At 41.3% G+C, this 17,309-nt stretch overlaps 1 protein-coding gene across 1 annotated transcript in view; it reads left to right on the forward strand.

The window, feature by feature from the left end:
* The first annotated feature begins 4,557 nt into the window (after positions 1-4,557).
* Positions 4,558-17,309, forward strand: part of CNTN3 (contactin 3) — a 293,914-nt gene continuing 281,162 nt past the window's right edge. The window contains 2 exon segments of the mRNA XM_012802498.2: positions 4,558-4,644; positions 6,668-6,767. Of these exon segments, the coding sequence (XP_012657952.2) occupies positions 4,558-4,644; positions 6,668-6,767 (187 nt within the window).

Raw genomic sequence — 17,309 nt, forward strand, 5'->3', positions numbered from 1 at the left:
GTCATTGTACCTACCATATTTCAGATTTTGTAGCCACTCTTCGTGGTTAAGGTGGAATGTCTCACCTTAAGCAGTCAAACATGTTGAATTGATTTCAGCTGCTCGATATTCATCTATCACAGATTCAGAAGCTGCATTCAGTGTTGTGCTCATGAAGAACCGCGGTAGAGAAATTACGCGTCACCTCGTGTAGATGCTGTTTGCATTTCCACATCCCCTCTCCTACCCACTACAGCCCACTCTGTGCCCCAAGCAGCTGATGTCTGTGGACTACTGTAATAGCATCCCCGTCCCCCTCCCCACCTGTTTCCTCAGACTCTAGTTGGAAGCCAGTGGAAAGCAGGCCTTCAGAGAGAGGAAGGTGGAGCATTTTTCTGTGTATAATGTGCACTTTTGGGAACAAATTTGTGCGGTTAAAAATAAGGATGTCAGGCTGTGTGTGGTGGCTCATGCCTATAATTCTAGCACTCAGGGAGGCCAAGGCAGGTGGATTGCTTGTGCTCATGAGTTTGAGACCAGCCTGAGGAAAGCAAGACCCCCTCTCTACTAAAAAGAGAAAAACTAAAGCAAGAGCATCACTTGAGCCCAAGAGTTGGAGGTTGCTGTGAGCTATGATGCCATACCAGGGTAGGTGCCAGAGACTCTATCTCAAAAAAAAAAAAAAAATTGGTGTGCATTATGCATCATTATACATGGGTAGAACTAGTTCTGTATCTACATAAATGTTTTAAAATCTTTTTTTTTTTTGAAATAGACTCTTACTCTGACACCCTGAGTAGAGTGCTGTGCTGTCATAGCTAACAGCAACCTCAAAATCTTGGGCTCAAGTGATCATCTTACCTCAGTTTTTTGTTTTGTTTTGTTTGTTTTTTTGTCTCTCTCTCTGTGTGTTTTCTTTTTTTATTAGAGACGGGGCCTCGCTCTTGCTCAGGCTGGTCTCAAACTCCTGAGCTCAAGGAATTCACCCACCTCAGCCTCCCAGAGTGTGAGGATTACAGGAGTGAGCCACTGCACCTGTCCTTAAATTCCCTTATTTATGCTTGCATGTCAGAAATGTAACTCCATTTAAAAAAATCAGTGCTAAAATTCCTTTATTTTACAAAAACAAGTACTTAAATATAAACAAGTAAAAATTTGAATTAAAAAATTAAAATGAAATTTTTTTTTTCCTGGAAGTTTTGGCTAAAACACAAGTGTACATTATTTGCAGAGGCATGTTATACATGGCAAAATCAGAGTATGTCACCTGCTCCCATGTTGGGTGCCATAAACTGGCTGCATTCCTGACCAGAGGCCACAGCTTCTCTTGAGGGAGAATCCTCCTCTCTAGTGCCTGGAACCTTCCTTTTGTTGTGTGTTGAATGCATATCTCAATAAGTAAGTGCTGATGCCCGGTACCCATGATTGTTATTTCCTTTGGAAATAGAATCTTGGCAGGTGTAACCAAGTTAAGATGAGTTTACTGGATTAGAATGTGTTCTAACCCAGTGACTGGTGTCCTTATAAAAAGAGAGAGATTTGAAGACTGAAGGAGACACAGGGAAGAGGACCAGGTAAAGACAGGCACAGGGATTAAAATTATGATGCCACAAGCCAAAGAAGGCCAAGAACTGGGAGCAAGCCAGCAGCAAGAAGAAGGCAGGCAGGATCCCTCGTTGCCTTGGCAAGAGGCATGGCCCTGCTGACCTGTGGTTTGGGGCATATCTCCCCTAGAACATTGAGGGAAGCCACAGTGGTTTTGATAATATACCTAACATGCCTTCTCTTTCACCCTTTAGGCCTTGTGGATGGAAGATGGGGGCTGGTAACAGCTGAGATGTTGCTGATTTTAGAATGGGTCACCTTCTCTTACTAATCTTTAATCTGTTCATCTACTTGTGAGTGTCCCTTTATTAAACTGTCCTAAGTGGTACAATTTGCATTTTCCCATTTCATTCCTACCAGGACACCTCTTACTGATATACCCAGTTTCCACTCTGTCTATCTTCCTTTCAGTTAAGGAAACCCTTCCCCCTGCCCATTGTACTCAAATGTTGGCAGGGCACATGCTCACCAAGGTTGATGGAGATTCCCAAGTTCCTTGCACCTGAGTGTGTGGCTCTGTGGCTTCTTTCAGGTCAGAGGGTGAGAGTGAAAATGATGGGTTCTCCTCCTGAGTTCCATTCTGTGGAATGATGGTCCCCCAAATGTGTCCCTGTCCTAATCTCTGGAACCTATGAATATGTTACCTTACATGGCAAAAGGGACTTTCTGCATGTGATTACTTTAAGGACCTCGAGGTGGGGAGAGCATGATGCAGGTAGACCCAGTGAATTCACAGGGGTCCTTCTAAGAGCAAGGCAGGAGGCTCAGAGTGGTAGAGGAGATACAGTGTTGGAAGCGGAGCTCAGTGTGCACTGCGAAGACCAAGAAAAAAGCCACAGTGAAGGAATGCAGGCAGCCTCTAGAAGCTGGAAGAGCCAAAGAAACAACGGATTTTTCTTTAGAGCCTGGAAGACAGCTGTTTTGCCTATACCTTGAGTGTAGCCCAGAAAACTCCTACAGATTTCAGACCTCTAGGACTCTTCAGATAATAAGTGTAACGCTAAGTGTAGCAATTTGTTGCAGTAGCAATGAGAAACAAATGCAAAAAAAGAAAACGGCCTGTAGTCCACTCCACTCTTTCCTTTTCCTTTGGGTTGAAATTTGGAAATGGCAGAAGACGGTTTTGCCCTGGTAGAGGGCAAGAACAAGTTAGAAGGAACCTGGAATCCTATCTTAGCCCTGAAGAAAAGCTAAGCTCTGTATTGTTAAGTAAGAGAGAAATCGACATCTGTCTTATTTGGGGGCCTCTGTGTGGTCCTTGGTCTACAATGTCTGTGTCTGTCAAGGTTCTTAATTGCAAGCAGTAGAAACCACCTCTGGCTGTTAAAGCAGAGCGGAATCAATTGAAAGGACATTGGGTGAATGAAAGAGAAAATATCTGTTATGTGCAGAGAGCGAGGCCAAGAGCTTACACAGCCAAGAACGTCAAGGTGACCATGAACCTCCCAGCTGGTATCATGAATACTGTGACCAATGGAAGATCCAGGGGCTCGCACTGCTGCGGTTTTGTTTTTGTATTTTGTTCCTCATATTATTTCTAGCACCTGTACAGAACGTGACACACACGAGGCCCTCAATAAACACTGAAAGAGGGAATGGATTATTGCAGCAGCTCCCTACCTGGTCTCCTGCTTTTACCCTTCTCCAATACCTCATCCCCATGGCAGTAAACCCATATCTCATTATGACATCACTTTCCTGCTGAAAACATTTTGACAGCTTCTCATTGCTCTTGGTTAGAATACAGTGCTTGAGAGGGCTTGTGATCTGGCCTGGTCCTCTCTTGTCACTCTCCGCCATTGTGGTTCTGGGAGCCATTGTCATCCCTGTTCCAAACGTCTTACGCCTCTCCTGCTTCCAGCCCTTCCCCTCAGCTGCCCCATCGGCCAGGATCCTGGACTCCCGTTTTCTCTTGTCTGACTTCATTGTCTCTCACTTCAGTTTGGATGTCACCCTGATGGGATGCTATTCCCAGCCTCCTCCAGAAGATAGGCCCTGTGTGCACCAGAGTGTTTCCAATGCCGCTTGACTTAGCCAACCATATTTCATCTGCACATTTAATTGCCTGACTTATTTAAAATATGTAAATCATCTGAGAACAGGGACTTCTCCTGTGCATTGACAGCTCCTGGGTTGGTCCAAACCCAGTAAAGCTTTGTTGAATGAATGAATAAGTAAACAAATAGGCCAAGGGCAATGTGGATATTGGCTAATACTTTGAGGCTGCAAAAATGAGATGGGAGGTAGAGTTCATCCAAGGTTTATTCAGTGAATATGCACTGAGGACATTCTCTGTGCCAGGCACCGGATGTACAGACTGTCACAGAAACCAAGTGTCTTATGAAATGCGGGGTGAATGGATGATGCTGCCACCATGGTGCCATTCTGCGTGAGACAAATTCTGTCCATCTGTGTGTCCTTGTGCCCTAAGCTTCCCCAACTTTGTGCAAGGATTGGGATGGGTGCATATGCTTGTCAGAATCTAGGTCTTCTGCTACCGCATAGCTGCAAGGGAGCCTAGAAGAACAGGTTTCTGGCACTTGGAGTTCTGTTCCAGGGTATTCTGCCTCAGAATTTGGGGAGGAGTTCCTATTAGTAGGTAATGAGAATGCTGGCTGCCCAGATTGAATGGTAAAAGTCCACTCCATCTGTAAAAGGAATATTGGTGGTAACTGTGAGTTCAGTTTTATTAGTACTTCATAATAACATCCTGGAAATTGGCACTTGTAAATGGAACCCCCTCAAGTAGGTAGTGGTGTGTCTGGTTTTAGCTCTTACAGTTGGAAGAGCTAATGAGGCATATTGTTTCTCCATTGGGCTTATTGGGTTCCAAGTGGAAAGGTATTCTGCAGAGAGGAAATGGGAAAACAGAAACATCTGTGACTTGGCAACCACGAGAAGCACTACGAATATGTGAGTGGAGTAGCGGAATGTGTAGAAACAAATAGATGGAGCCCGACAGCTGTAGTGGGCATGGTGTTGAAAGCCGATCCCCAGAAACGAACAGTGGGACAGGCCGTTATCGAGTTGCACGACGCATTGGAATGTGGAGCTAATCAGGCAATCTACTCAGCTGAACATCTGCACTGCTTTATCTTTATTCTCAAATGGCCATTATCTCTTTGCATGCCAGGGATGCCCAAGTGTCTCCTAGCCTTTCCAACAGAAGCTCACTGTGGGGTTTACATTCCGACTGCTTTTAATGGCACGGAAATTCAGGTGATCTGCGTTAAGGTCAAATACAGTATTTTTCTTTCCTTTCTTTTGTCTGAACCACTGTGAAGGAATGGGTTGGCACGTCCGGGCAGGGCAGGGAGGAGGTCTGGAGGTGCTGGTTGGACGAAAGTGTTCTGAGCCTGTGCTGACAGAAACATCCAGACGGAGTTTAGTGCTGAGCCTGGGGAGCAGGGTGGGTGCTGGAGGACCTGCATCCCGCATTGCCAAGAGTATAAAAACCTTCACTGGCTTACTGTGAACTCATTTTGGAGCAAAAGTATTTCCCTTCATTGTTAACTCCCTCATTTTCCCTTTTGAGTTTATTACCTGGATATAATTTGTGTCCATGCTTAAGCCCTAATTATTTTCAATAATCATTTTCTACATGCAGTTGCCATAGCATCTAATTCTTTGGCAAACAGAGAAGAAATAATGATGTGTGGGCTTTTTTTTTTTTTTTAAGTTTATGAAGTAAACACCAAAAGAAACATCACAAAATGGAAGAAAACAACACAAAATGAAAGATTTAAAAAGAGAAGAAAAAAGTGTATTTTGGGAAACCATGAAAATAACACCACGGCTACAAAAGCGGGTCCTAATTGTGACTGTGTAAAACTCTGGATATGTTTATTTTCACAGCTGGCCGTATGTGCTAGAATCCATACCTGCAAACACAGGACAATTTTTGTTTTGTTTTGTCGGTCTTTTCTCCTGGGAATGAGAATTAAAAATGAGGTGGCTGGTAGAAATATGAGGAAAATGCCAATAGCCTCGTAGAATCTCAATCCCAAGGGTTTAAATGAATTGCTGTCTTTGATGAGTCACACTTGTGAGAGTAGAGGGGCTAGAAAGGAGGCTGGCGGGCGGGTGTGGAAGCAGACAGAGCAGATAAATGTCAGTTCCCACAGTCCCGTAAGGGAGGAGAGTAGTTTGGAATAGAGGGATAGCGTGGAGATAGAGGGACATGGAGAGAGCATTTCTACCTTTCGGGAATTGTGTGCACATGTACATATGTATCTGTGTAAATTTTATTGTATATTAATTTTATATGTAAAGTTAAAAAATGGTAAAGCATTTATAGGTAAGCGCAGCAGAGGTGGTTGCCGCCTGCCTTCTGTGGTTGTGAGGGTATCATCAATAACAGCTACATAGGAGGCAGTAGCCCTTGTTGGGCAGTCACATTGTACCAGGCTGTGCATTCATTAGCTCCTCTGATCGTCAAGGAGTTGGTGTGACTGTTATTCCTGTTTTAAGTCAGGACCTACCTGATGGTATCTAGCCAATGAGTGCATTGCTGGGGTTTGCACTGGGCCTGTTTCCCAGGCTGAAAGTCCTGATACTGTGTGTTGACATTGTATGTGGCCATCTAATGCGTTTGGGTGACTGTAGAAATAGCCTACTTAGGGAGCTGCCATCTTTGAATGGAGGATATCCAATCTGAGCTACCTTGAAGGTATGCTTTCTGGATTAGGAGAAATATGTTTAATGCAGGAATATTACCATTGCTCAGTATCTCAGCGTTAATGATTTCTTCATTTTTGAGACAGTTGCTTCCATGGTTTTGGTATGGGTCCCTGTAATATACTTTGGGAAACCACAAAACCTATGCTAAGTGATTGCACAGTGTAGTCAGGACGTCATGTAAAGAGAAGACCCCAAAATGGAAATAAAATAAGATGGCTGCACTTTCTCTTAGAAGAAGGCAGAATTTTTCTTTCTTTCCTTTTTTTCTCTCTGCAAGCAATACATAAATACTCAAATTGTGTTCAGTGTTGCTTTTTTTTTGTTTCTTTCTTTCTTTTTTCTTTTTAGGTCTGTGTTGGTTGTGTATCTCATTTTATTTTAATCTTTTATATTTACCCTTCAGTTCTGTCAGGACCGACTGCCAGCCACAGGCTCCCCGCTGGTGGAGGTGAGGCTATGTGAGCGTGAGGGGCACGGCAGCTGCCACACGCCGGAGCTCCCCGGTAACAAGGAATGCTCTAGGCTGCTGGGGAGCAGGGCTCTAATGAGGCCCCAAAGGAGCCAGGGTGGCCGTCGCTTCTCCCCCCGCTGCAGAGGAATCGTCAACATCTCAGGAGTTGTTAGTACCAAAAACCCACTGATGCAAATCATTCGGGTCCTTGCATCTACAGAATCACCGGCTTTTTTGGAGCAGAAAGAAAGCTTAGTGACTTTTCACGTGCTTTCTTCCTTTTGCTGCTTTGAAATCTGAAGTCCAAAGTCGACAAGGAAACTTAGTAAAATGTAATCAGTATGCGAACTGGGGCTAAACCCCAGTTCATCCTTTCATGTGTGTGTCTTCCTAAAAATAAAAATAGTTATGGTTTATTGAGCTTGATGCCTAGAAGTTTTATATACCTCATGTTGTTTAGTTCATAAAGTGAACTTCAGGTGCAATCACTGTATTATCCCCATGTTATGGATGGACAACTTAGGATATAAGATATCATGTACTTTGCCCAAGGTCAAAGAAAGATGCATTGTGCTACATCGCAGATCAAGGACTCAGATTCATGTCCAATACACCAAACTTTATGCAAACCACCTTTATGCCGTCCTGTTTCCCATTTGAGTCTTAGAATGATGATTATTTGTTTAAAAAACTGTTCTCACAAGAAGGCTTTGCATACTACAGATTGTCATTTTAAATACATGGTATAGTATATACAGCTATGTCACTCAAAGTTGTGAGGAATGTTGCAAAAAAATGTACTCCTTGCCAGGTGTCTTAGATTGCATTCTTTGGGAGGGAAATGGTCTACAGGAGATTGTTTGGGAATATCCTCAAGGTCATCCCCTGTGAAAGAATGAAGGAAGTAGGACTGAGCAGAGGAAGGAGCTGAACCGTGATGCAGTTAGTTATGTCAGAGACCTTCGTCCACTCTGCATGAAGGTCTGGGTTGCAATGATCTTTCAGGTCTTTCACTGTGAAGCCAGTGATCATACTCAGACTGTTCCTATAAAGGGAGGTGCGACTTCAGGCATTTCTCTTTGAATACAATTCCGAAGGAGAGACTTCACTGAAGCCGCCAACCCCTGATTATTTCTTGCAGCGGGGGTTATGAATGCTTCATTCCAAAGGACTCCTACACTTGACCCCTTGTGTTGCAAATGCTCGTTTACTTTGTCTACAAAACTTTGTCTTTTAAATGGCTTTTCCACCATCTCCTTTGGTCTTTCTTCTAGGAGGAACTTACCAGGGAACAGCTAACGGGACAGCAAGCCTTCTCTCCCTCTGCAGCTGGTCTCCAGGTGGAAAGGGATCGTTACCTTCTCTTTCCCTTAGTACCCATCGTAGGGGATGGCATTTCCTTTCCTTTTTCTGTTGGCGTGTTGGTATGAGAAACCTGAAATTATGGGTAGAACCTACAGTGTGGAGCTTAATGTGTTCCCTGGTGGAAATGCACCCTCTCTGGGAATAAGGTTTCTTAAAACCTCAAGAGTTTCAGCAGATGAAAAAAAAAAGAAAATTCCCATGTGGATCACTGGGATGCAAGTTAAATCAGGCCACTTCTGCTTCTGCCCCAGTCCCTAAATCTATATATCCTACCTAGTGAGAAAGCAGTGTTAGGTTCAACTAGTCATTGATGGATGAAGCATTCCTTGTCCCTCCTGATCCTCGCAAGAAGTCCTCTGGAAGTTGATATTTATATCGTATCTCCAAAATGCCATTATGGTGCTGGGACAAGTAGATACCCACATGAAAAAGAGGTGGCATATCTGCCTCCCACCACCCACCAGATTATTTCAAAATGGGTCCTATCTTAGATGTGACACTAAAATTTCGAGTTACAAAAAAAGTGATAAATTAGATTTCACCAAAACTGAGAGCTTTTGGGGTTTCATAAAATACAAGGAAGATCAAAAACAACCCACAGAATGGGATAAAATATTTGTAAATCATAAACCTGATAAGAGACTTGCTTCTAGAATGCAAAAGGACTCTTGTGATGCAACAAGAAAAAGACGACCCGATTCAAAACGGGGCAAAGGATGTGAATTGATGTTTGTTCAAAGAAGACATACAGATGGACAGGAAGCACATAAAATTGTTTAACATCATGAGTCCTTAGAGAAATGCAATGAAAGCCCCAGGGAGATGTGTTTCACCTCACATAAGACAACTAAAATTAAAAAAGAAGATATAGGAAGGGTTGGAGAAACTGGAAGTCAGACATTTTTGATGAAATAGTAAAATGGTGTAACCACTCTGGGAAACAGTTTGGTAGTTCCTGAAAATGTTAAATGTGAAGGTACCATATGATGTAGCAGTTACTGTCCTAGGCATATACCCAAGGTGAATGAAAACAGGCATCCATGCAAAAACTGGTGCACCAACATTTATGGCTGCATTATTCATAAGAGCCCCGAGCATGAAAGAACTTAAATACCCATCAATTACTGAATGGATTGATATGGCCGTGCTATGGAATGTCATTCATCCATCCAAAGAAATTTAACAACACTTCGTGAATGTACCTTGAACATGCTATGCTGAGAGAAGCCAATCACACAAAAACACATCTTTTATAATTGCATTTATGTATAATGCCCATAATAGAGAAACCCATGGAAATCACAAAGTCGATTAATGTTTTCTGAGACCTCTGGAAGGAGGAAAGAAGAGGGAGACTATTATGGGATGCACAGCTTCCTTTTGGGGGTGAGAACAATGTTCTTAAGTTAGATACTGATGATAGTGAAACATCTGGGAACATACTATAAACCATCAAAGTGTATACCTCGAAAAGGTATATTTTACAGTATGTGAGCTACGTCTTGGTTATCAACAGAGTTAGGACACAAGCCACAGTCTGGGAAAAATTGCATTTCTAATGAAGGACGCTTATCCAAAACATACAGAGAACTGATAAACTGTAAAAAAAGGAACGGAACAGCCCCACTGAAAAAATGGGCAAAAGACCTGAATAGACACCTTGCCAGAGAAGACAGGCAGGTTGAGAATAAGCATATGAAAAGATGCTCAGCGTCCTATACCAGGCGAGAACTGCAAACCGAACACCAGGTTCTGGCGAGGTCCTGGAGCAATGGGAAGGCCATTTATTGCCGGTGGGAATGTAAAATGGTACAGACACTTGAAAAGACAGTTTGGCAGTCTCTGAAAAAATGGCCTGCTCTTACAGTAGGATCTGGTATTCACGCTTCTTGATGTTTTCCCCAAAGGAGTTGAAAATTTATGTCCACACGAAAACCTCCACATGGATGTTTATGGCAGCTTTATTCATAACTTCTAAAACTGGGAAGCAACTAAGATTTTCTTCGGTAGGTAAAATGTGGTACAACCAAGCAATGGAATATCATTCAGTGCCAAAAACATGAGCTATCAAGCCATGAAAAAATATGAGGCGCGTTAAATGCATCTTTTTCTTTGAGACAGAGTCCCAAGCTGTCGCCCTGGGTAGAGTGCCCTGGCATCACAGCTCACGGCAGCCTCAAACTTTTGAGCACTGATTCTCTTGCCTCAGACTCCAAGTGGTTGGGACTATAGGACCTGCCACAATGTCTGGCTATTTTTTTGTTGCAGCTGTCGTTGTTGTTTTAGCAGGCCCAGGCCAGGTTCAAACGCACCAGCCTTGGTGTATGTGGCCAGCGCCCTACAGATGGAGCTACGGGCACCACCTTAAATGCATCTTTCTAAGTCAAAGAAACCAATCTGAAAAGACTAAATACCGTATGATTCCAACTATATAATTTCCAGCATTCTGAAAAAGGCAAAACTATGGAGGCAGTAAAAAGATCCGTGGTTAGGGAGGACGGGGGGGGGAGGGATGAACAGGTGAGGCGGTGACAATTTGCAGGGCAATGAAGCTATTCTGAACGATATTACCATGGTGGATAAATGTCATTATATCTCTGTCCAAACCCATAGAATGTACTGAGTGAACCCTCATGTAAACCATGGAGTCAGGCTGAATGTAACGTGTAAGTGTGGGATTGTCAGGTGTCACAGATGGGCCACTCTGGTGGGGGATGTTGGTGGGGGTTAAGGCTGTGCATGTGTGGGGACAGGAGCAATCTGATAACTCTGTGCTTTCCCTTTGCTTTTGTTGGGAACCTAACCTGCCCTGAAAAATGAAGTCTGTTAATAAAAGGTGGCGTTATACCTCTTATCAGGCTGACGGCTTCTGGGTATTGGGGAGTGTGTTGAGATAAGTGGCTTCTGCCCCACTTGTTCTCTCTCCTGCCCCTCCATCACTGTAGGCTGTTTGGTCTGACGTGATACTGCTGATATGTGAGGTCTTATGGTGGAAGATCAGACACGCTGCAGTGTTGACTAAGCTTCGTGGGCAGGGCAGGCAAACCTATTTTGCAATATGGATCAGTTTCTGCCTAGATGAGTTACTGCACTTTCCAAGGTGGGAGGAGTCTGATGTAATCAACTCATTGCCCAGTGTCTTGTGGGCTTCCTACAAGCCTAGTCCGTGTTGGAGGCTCAGCGCTGGTCTCCTGATGGGAGGCCGGCACACTTCTGCTGAGTGAGGAGACCAGTCTCCGGGCCCCTCTGCAGCCTCCATCTGTGCTGCAACTTAATTCGTACAGAATACGAAGCTAGTCCTCCTTTTGGGGGTGTTTGGTGCCTGTTCCCTCACAACTGCTCTTTCCTGTTTCTTAATTTATAAGCCCCAGATTTTGCATTTTGTGCCCACTCCCACGTTTCTGTTCACATACCTGTTCCCGATCCATCAATATTTCTTCTTGTAGGTTCCTGACCAACTAGCCAAGCTATTTGCCACCACCTCTTAGTCTGTGTAGTTCTTACTTTGGGCTGTTTGTCTTTTAACATAAAATGGGTGTTCCGCTCATGGTGAAGATTTTCATTCACTGCTGTGTTTCAACATCACTCTGATGGAAGGTGAGGCGTGGCGGTTTATTTTGACTTGAACTCACACCCAGCTGGCTGGTCTGGCCAGCGCGTGCCTCATCCCAGCTATGCCAGTTCCAGGTTACGATGGTTTTCTCTTGTGCCTGTTTGCACGCCGTAACTTAGTGTGTCCAACGGACCCCAGATTATGACAGGCAGTTCTGTTGGGATGGCCACGTTCTGTCCCTGGAGTAGCATCTCTCTCCACCAGGGCTCAGGAGCACTCTGGGAGCTGTTTCCAAATGGTGCATAGTTCTCTGCTGTAGACGGTGAGTGCTTGCTCCAGGACTCATGGGCTATACTGTGCTTCTCTTATTGGAGCTTGTCCAGTGCATTGACCCTGACTTGTAGCTCTGAAACCACAGGCCTGTGATCAGGGCCACTGACACCACCGCCCGGAGCTGCTGCACAGTCTTCCTGCTCTGGGCCCACTCGACACTTGCAACCTTTGTGTCATCTGGTGAACAGGTCAGAGAAGTTTTCAAAAGAAAAAGAGGACTAACTGGTGCTGGGAGGTTTGCCGTGCAGTCATTTGGCCCCTGCTTTGATGGAAATGTGCTAGTAGGCCCCAGTTCACCGTCTCCATTGAAAAATTTCAGCTAAGAGGCAGACCATTGAATCTTGTTAGAATTTTTCTCCAACCTTATGGAGCACATCTATTGTACCAAGGCCTCTGATGTACTTGCCCTATGTTGCTTGTGTGATCTGATTAGTGTGATACTGTGTGATATGATGTTCTATAGAATGTTCACTCAGTTTAAGTTGCTTGAGAGAGTGTTACATCAATGGGTAGAAGAGTTACCATATCTCTAGGGTAAGACTGTGGATGTAAGTCTATATCTATCCCCAAATTAATTTAATTTTATTTAAATATACATTAGAAAACTTAGCAATTCAGATTATGAAGCCTACAAAATTTTGATATTGAAAGATGATACAGTACAGTAAGTCTTCACTTAAAGTAAGTTTTTGTAAACCTTGACCTTGAGAGAAACAAGGTACGGCATGACCTCTGATAATGGTGTTCCCTTAAATGTCGTTTCATTATAACATTGATGAGAGAAAAAAAATTGGTTTCATTTTATGTTGTGTTGCGTAAAGTCACCATTTCCAAGAACTTATTTACAGTGTTAAGCGAGGTCCTCCGTGAATAAAAAGTTCTAACACAATACTCAAAATTGGAATTCAGCAATGTATTAAGAGGATAATAACTCTCATCAAGGAAGGTTTATTCCAGGAATATTAGAGTATTTCACTATGTTATCTCAGTCAACAAATTCATTTAGAAAAAAATCTTCTGACAATATTAAATGCATCCTGAAAAAGCATCTGATAATGTTCAGTTGCTGTTCCTCATTTAATCTGTAGATGAAACAGAAAATATTTACATACAAAGAAGATTATTTACTGAAAACAACAAAAACATATATTCCTCTAAATTATTTACTGAAAACAACAAAAACATATATTCCTCTAAATGGCAAACCACTAAGATTAAAATCAAGGTATATGCAAGGTGCCTTTGGTTACTGTTATATCCAAGATATACTATAACCAGACCTATATGATTTATTGCAAGAATAGATAGATAAGTGCATTAGAATATAGGGTCCTGAAATAGATCTTAGTATGTCTGAATTTATAACAAAGATAGTATTTCAGTTTAGTCACAAATAGGTGGTTCACATGCCAATGGCTATCCACCTGGAGTGGATAAGATGGGCCCTTACCTTGTAACATATGTGAATATAAATTCTGTATGGATTCAGGGTTACATATGATCAAAACAAAAGTCTTAGAAGGACTTTTGGAAGGCTACATGTTTAATCTAGTGGCAGGAAAAGAAAACATTCTTAGTCAGGATTGCCACCCAGAAAATGTAGACATGTTTTCTCAGTAAAGCTTAAAAGCTATCATATAGAGAGTATTGGCACAAAGAGAATCATTGGAAACTATACTGAGGGCAATTCATGAAGTTGATGAAGGGCAAGGGGTTACTATCCATAGTGTACGAAGAATTTTTGACATTGTGTAAATTACGCATCTCTATAAGTGGTTCAGTAGGTGAGTGAATGGAGAAGTATACAGGCAGTTATAGAAGGGTAAAACCAGGGAGCCAGCAAGTCCATAAAAAGATGCCCAAATTTGTGATAGTCACAGCAAAAGAGAAAAAGTGGTGTCATTTGCTAGCCAAATAGAAATATGAATAGTTCCACCCTTTCATTAAGTCAGTCTGATCTTTTCTATTAAGTTATGTATGTATGTATGTATGCATGTGTATATGTGTGTATGTATTTATGTATGTCTTTATGCATGTATGCATGTATGTCTTTATGCATGTATGCATGTATGTCTTTATGCATGTATGCATGTATGTATTTATGTATGTATGCATGTGTGTATGTATGTATGCATGCATGTATGTATTTATGTATATATGTATGTGTGTATGTATTTATGTATGCATGTATGTATGTATGCATGTATGTATGTATGCATGTATGTGTTGAGCGTCAGGGTCTTGCTCTATCACCCAGTTTGGAGTGCATTGGCACAATCGTGGCTCACTGCACCCTTGTACCTCTGGGTTCAAGCAATCCTCCTGCCTCATATCCATGTAGCTGTGACTGCAGGTATGTGCCAGCATGCTCTGCTATTTTTAATTTTTTTTATAGAGGCGGGATATAGCTGTATTTTACATAAATTTTCATTTCTGATGATCCATTCCATACAAATGAAGGCATCTCTGTGTATGTACATGTTCATGTATGAGAGCCACCAAAATATTGGAAAGGATTAAATACATTTTGATATATCTACTCATATCTAACCATTTAAAATGATGTGCTCAAACTATCTCATTTGACTTGGAGAACATTTTGCCAGGTGTTACTGTGAGTTGCAGAAGAAACAATACTTCTATACCTTTTATAAATCACTAACAAACTCTGTATGTAGGTATACGTTTGAGCATGACTATGTATGTATGCACATATAGGTGTATGTTTAAATTAAATTAAATTAATAAAAATAGGGGAAATTATGGAAGAAAATCTGTTTCATTGGCTTGTTCACCTGGAAGAAAGGGATGGTCGTTACAGGGTGATACGTGTAGACAGAGAAAGGAACGAAGCTGAGAAAGGGAGTCATACGTGTAAAAGAAAAAAATCAATTTTGCAAGATCAACAAAATGAGGAGAATTTTCAACAAACTGAAATAAAACAAAATAAGCAAAAAATTTAAAATTATTTAAAGTGTTCGCGAATGTTGGGTATTGACTGCTTACATTGTCACAGACTGAAATCAGGAGAGATGGGGTATTTGATCTGTTAGGAGCAAAGATTGGGCCTTTGCAGATGGTCCGTAAAGCACAGGGTACAGGATGAAGGCCTCTCTGTTGATGTTATGTCAATGGTTTTCTTAAAAAATAATAACGGTAGAAAATCATACAACTGAATTTTAAAAATAGTGATTGTTTCCTTTCTATCACTGAATATCTGGGTATTTTAAAATTGTTTTGTATGTCTTGCCAGAAAACCATCAGGATGAAGAGCTTGCCCTTCAAGTACAATTTAAATAAATGACCTTTTCTCGAATATTAGTTACTTGAACCAGGAATGTAGAAATCAAACAATGACAGTGACGCCTGTGAATACACAGGGGGGTTTACAGCACTTCAGACATGGGGTTGGAATATGAATCTGATGAGACTGACACCAAGTGATTTAGGGTTATTAAAATATCAAGGAGGTTGAAGGGATTCCAGAAGGATAGTTTTCATAGTCTTAAGGTTTGAGGAGTACATAGGGGAACACATGGCAAAAAAAAATTTTGACAGGATTGAAGAACCTAAATTGTCATCTCCTCATGATTAGAGGTGTTTTAAAGATAGAAAAGCTTATTTAGAAATTTTAAAAGCAAATAACAGACATCCTAATTTTAGTTTGGAGTAATAGCTACTTAGTTTCTGTTTACTGGTGTGTAGTTGAAACATTAGCCCTGTAAAAAGCATCTTCTGGAACTTTCATCATGCTGTATATGGTGTTTTAGAATGATGTAATACGTTTTCAGATGACTTTCTTGGCCTCACATTATTTATCAGCTTCTTTCCACTACTTCTCGACTTCATTGTCCTGGAGACTCTTCTTAGTTATAGGTGTAAAATGTAAATTCCTTGATCTCCCGCTGGTGTTTTCATTTGGTCAATCCAAGGGGAGGAGGGCTTTGTAACTGGCATTTTAAATAAGCGCCCCAAGGGTTTCTAGATAAGATGGAGACATCCATACATCATTAAACCTTCTCGTGTTTGTAAAACTCCACTATAAATATTACATTAAAGGCAAAACATTCTGACATGTGTTCAGTGAAGAGTTCACCAATATGATCTGAGAATGGATAAAGGCCCTTTTCGGCTTCCAAGTTTCTCAAAGTCAGGCATGCTGTATTCCTGAGCTATTCAGTGTGTACTGTTATGTCAAAGGTTTTAAATTCATGCAATTTATTGAGAAGAAATTCTAATAATGCCTTTTCCCGTTCAATGCCAGCCTGACCTCCCTTGTCAGTTTCCCCAATGTATTTTATGCCTCATGGTCTGTGATCAATACAGAAAACTCAGTTTGTGTTCAGAGGCTTGCATTCCTGGAGTTTCTGATTAATTTAGCCTCAATGACTCTACAAACTTCACTGCAAATTGGAAGTTTAACTTGAACTTGTCAGTCAAATATGATTAAAAACTTTTTTGAGAAAAAGTTATTTTTTTTTTATATGTTCTTTTAGTAGTCTTTGTACTTAGCCTTCTTTTAGACTGGAAAAAAATCTTAATGTGAAGACTTGATTAGGGAGTCACCAAATCATTTCTCCCCCGTTTCATTTTCTGTAATGTCTCAGTTTTTCTGCCCAGATTTGGTGTTTCTGCAGTTTTCTCAGACTGGAAAAATGGGGCTGTGAAGTTTTGGTTAGGGAAACATGGTCCACTTAATTGACTATCTATTGTTCATGTTTATGTGGTGGCTATGATGGAAATGTCCCCTAAGAATTGTATGTAAAATATGAAGGTTAATAATATCTGTAGATAAAATTGTAAAACAGAATCAACTAACATGTGATACTTCCTGTGTTTTACATGGAACATTATTTTATTAGTTAATATTTCCTATTTTTTAAAGAAAATAAGGAAATCATAAGGGAACTTTTTCAACTTTAAAATTGGAACAGAATAAATTGGAAAAAATTTCTAAATCTTTGGAGTACTCTTTAAACAATATGTGTGATTGACAAATTTATGCTGTTAGCTACAATCAAGGGTATGACTGTGGCCCAGTCATGTCAGATTATAAAGTTCTTTGTTTCTGATTCCTTGTGTTTTCTAATACTAATGATGCTTAGAGCATCTTTGATGAATAGTTAACGATAGCTAACTAGGTGATTCTCAAATAGCTGTTTGGATCAGAATTGCATTAAGGACTTTCTCAGTAATATACATGCTCAAACCTCAGATTTTGCTTGGGTAGAGCAAATGTCCATGTGAATTTGAAAAATCTCACCAGTACTAACCTACCTTTTTAATGATCTGATTTATCTTTTTTTTTTTTTTTTTTTTTTTTTGAGACAGAGCCTCAAGCTG

The sequence above is a fragment of the Otolemur garnettii genome, unplaced genomic scaffold (genome assembly GCF_000181295.1).
Source record: "Otolemur garnettii isolate 467f Iridium unplaced genomic scaffold, OtoGar3 scaffold00015, whole genome shotgun sequence".
NCBI classification, from domain to species: Eukaryota; Metazoa; Chordata; class Mammalia; order Primates; family Galagidae; genus Otolemur; species Otolemur garnettii.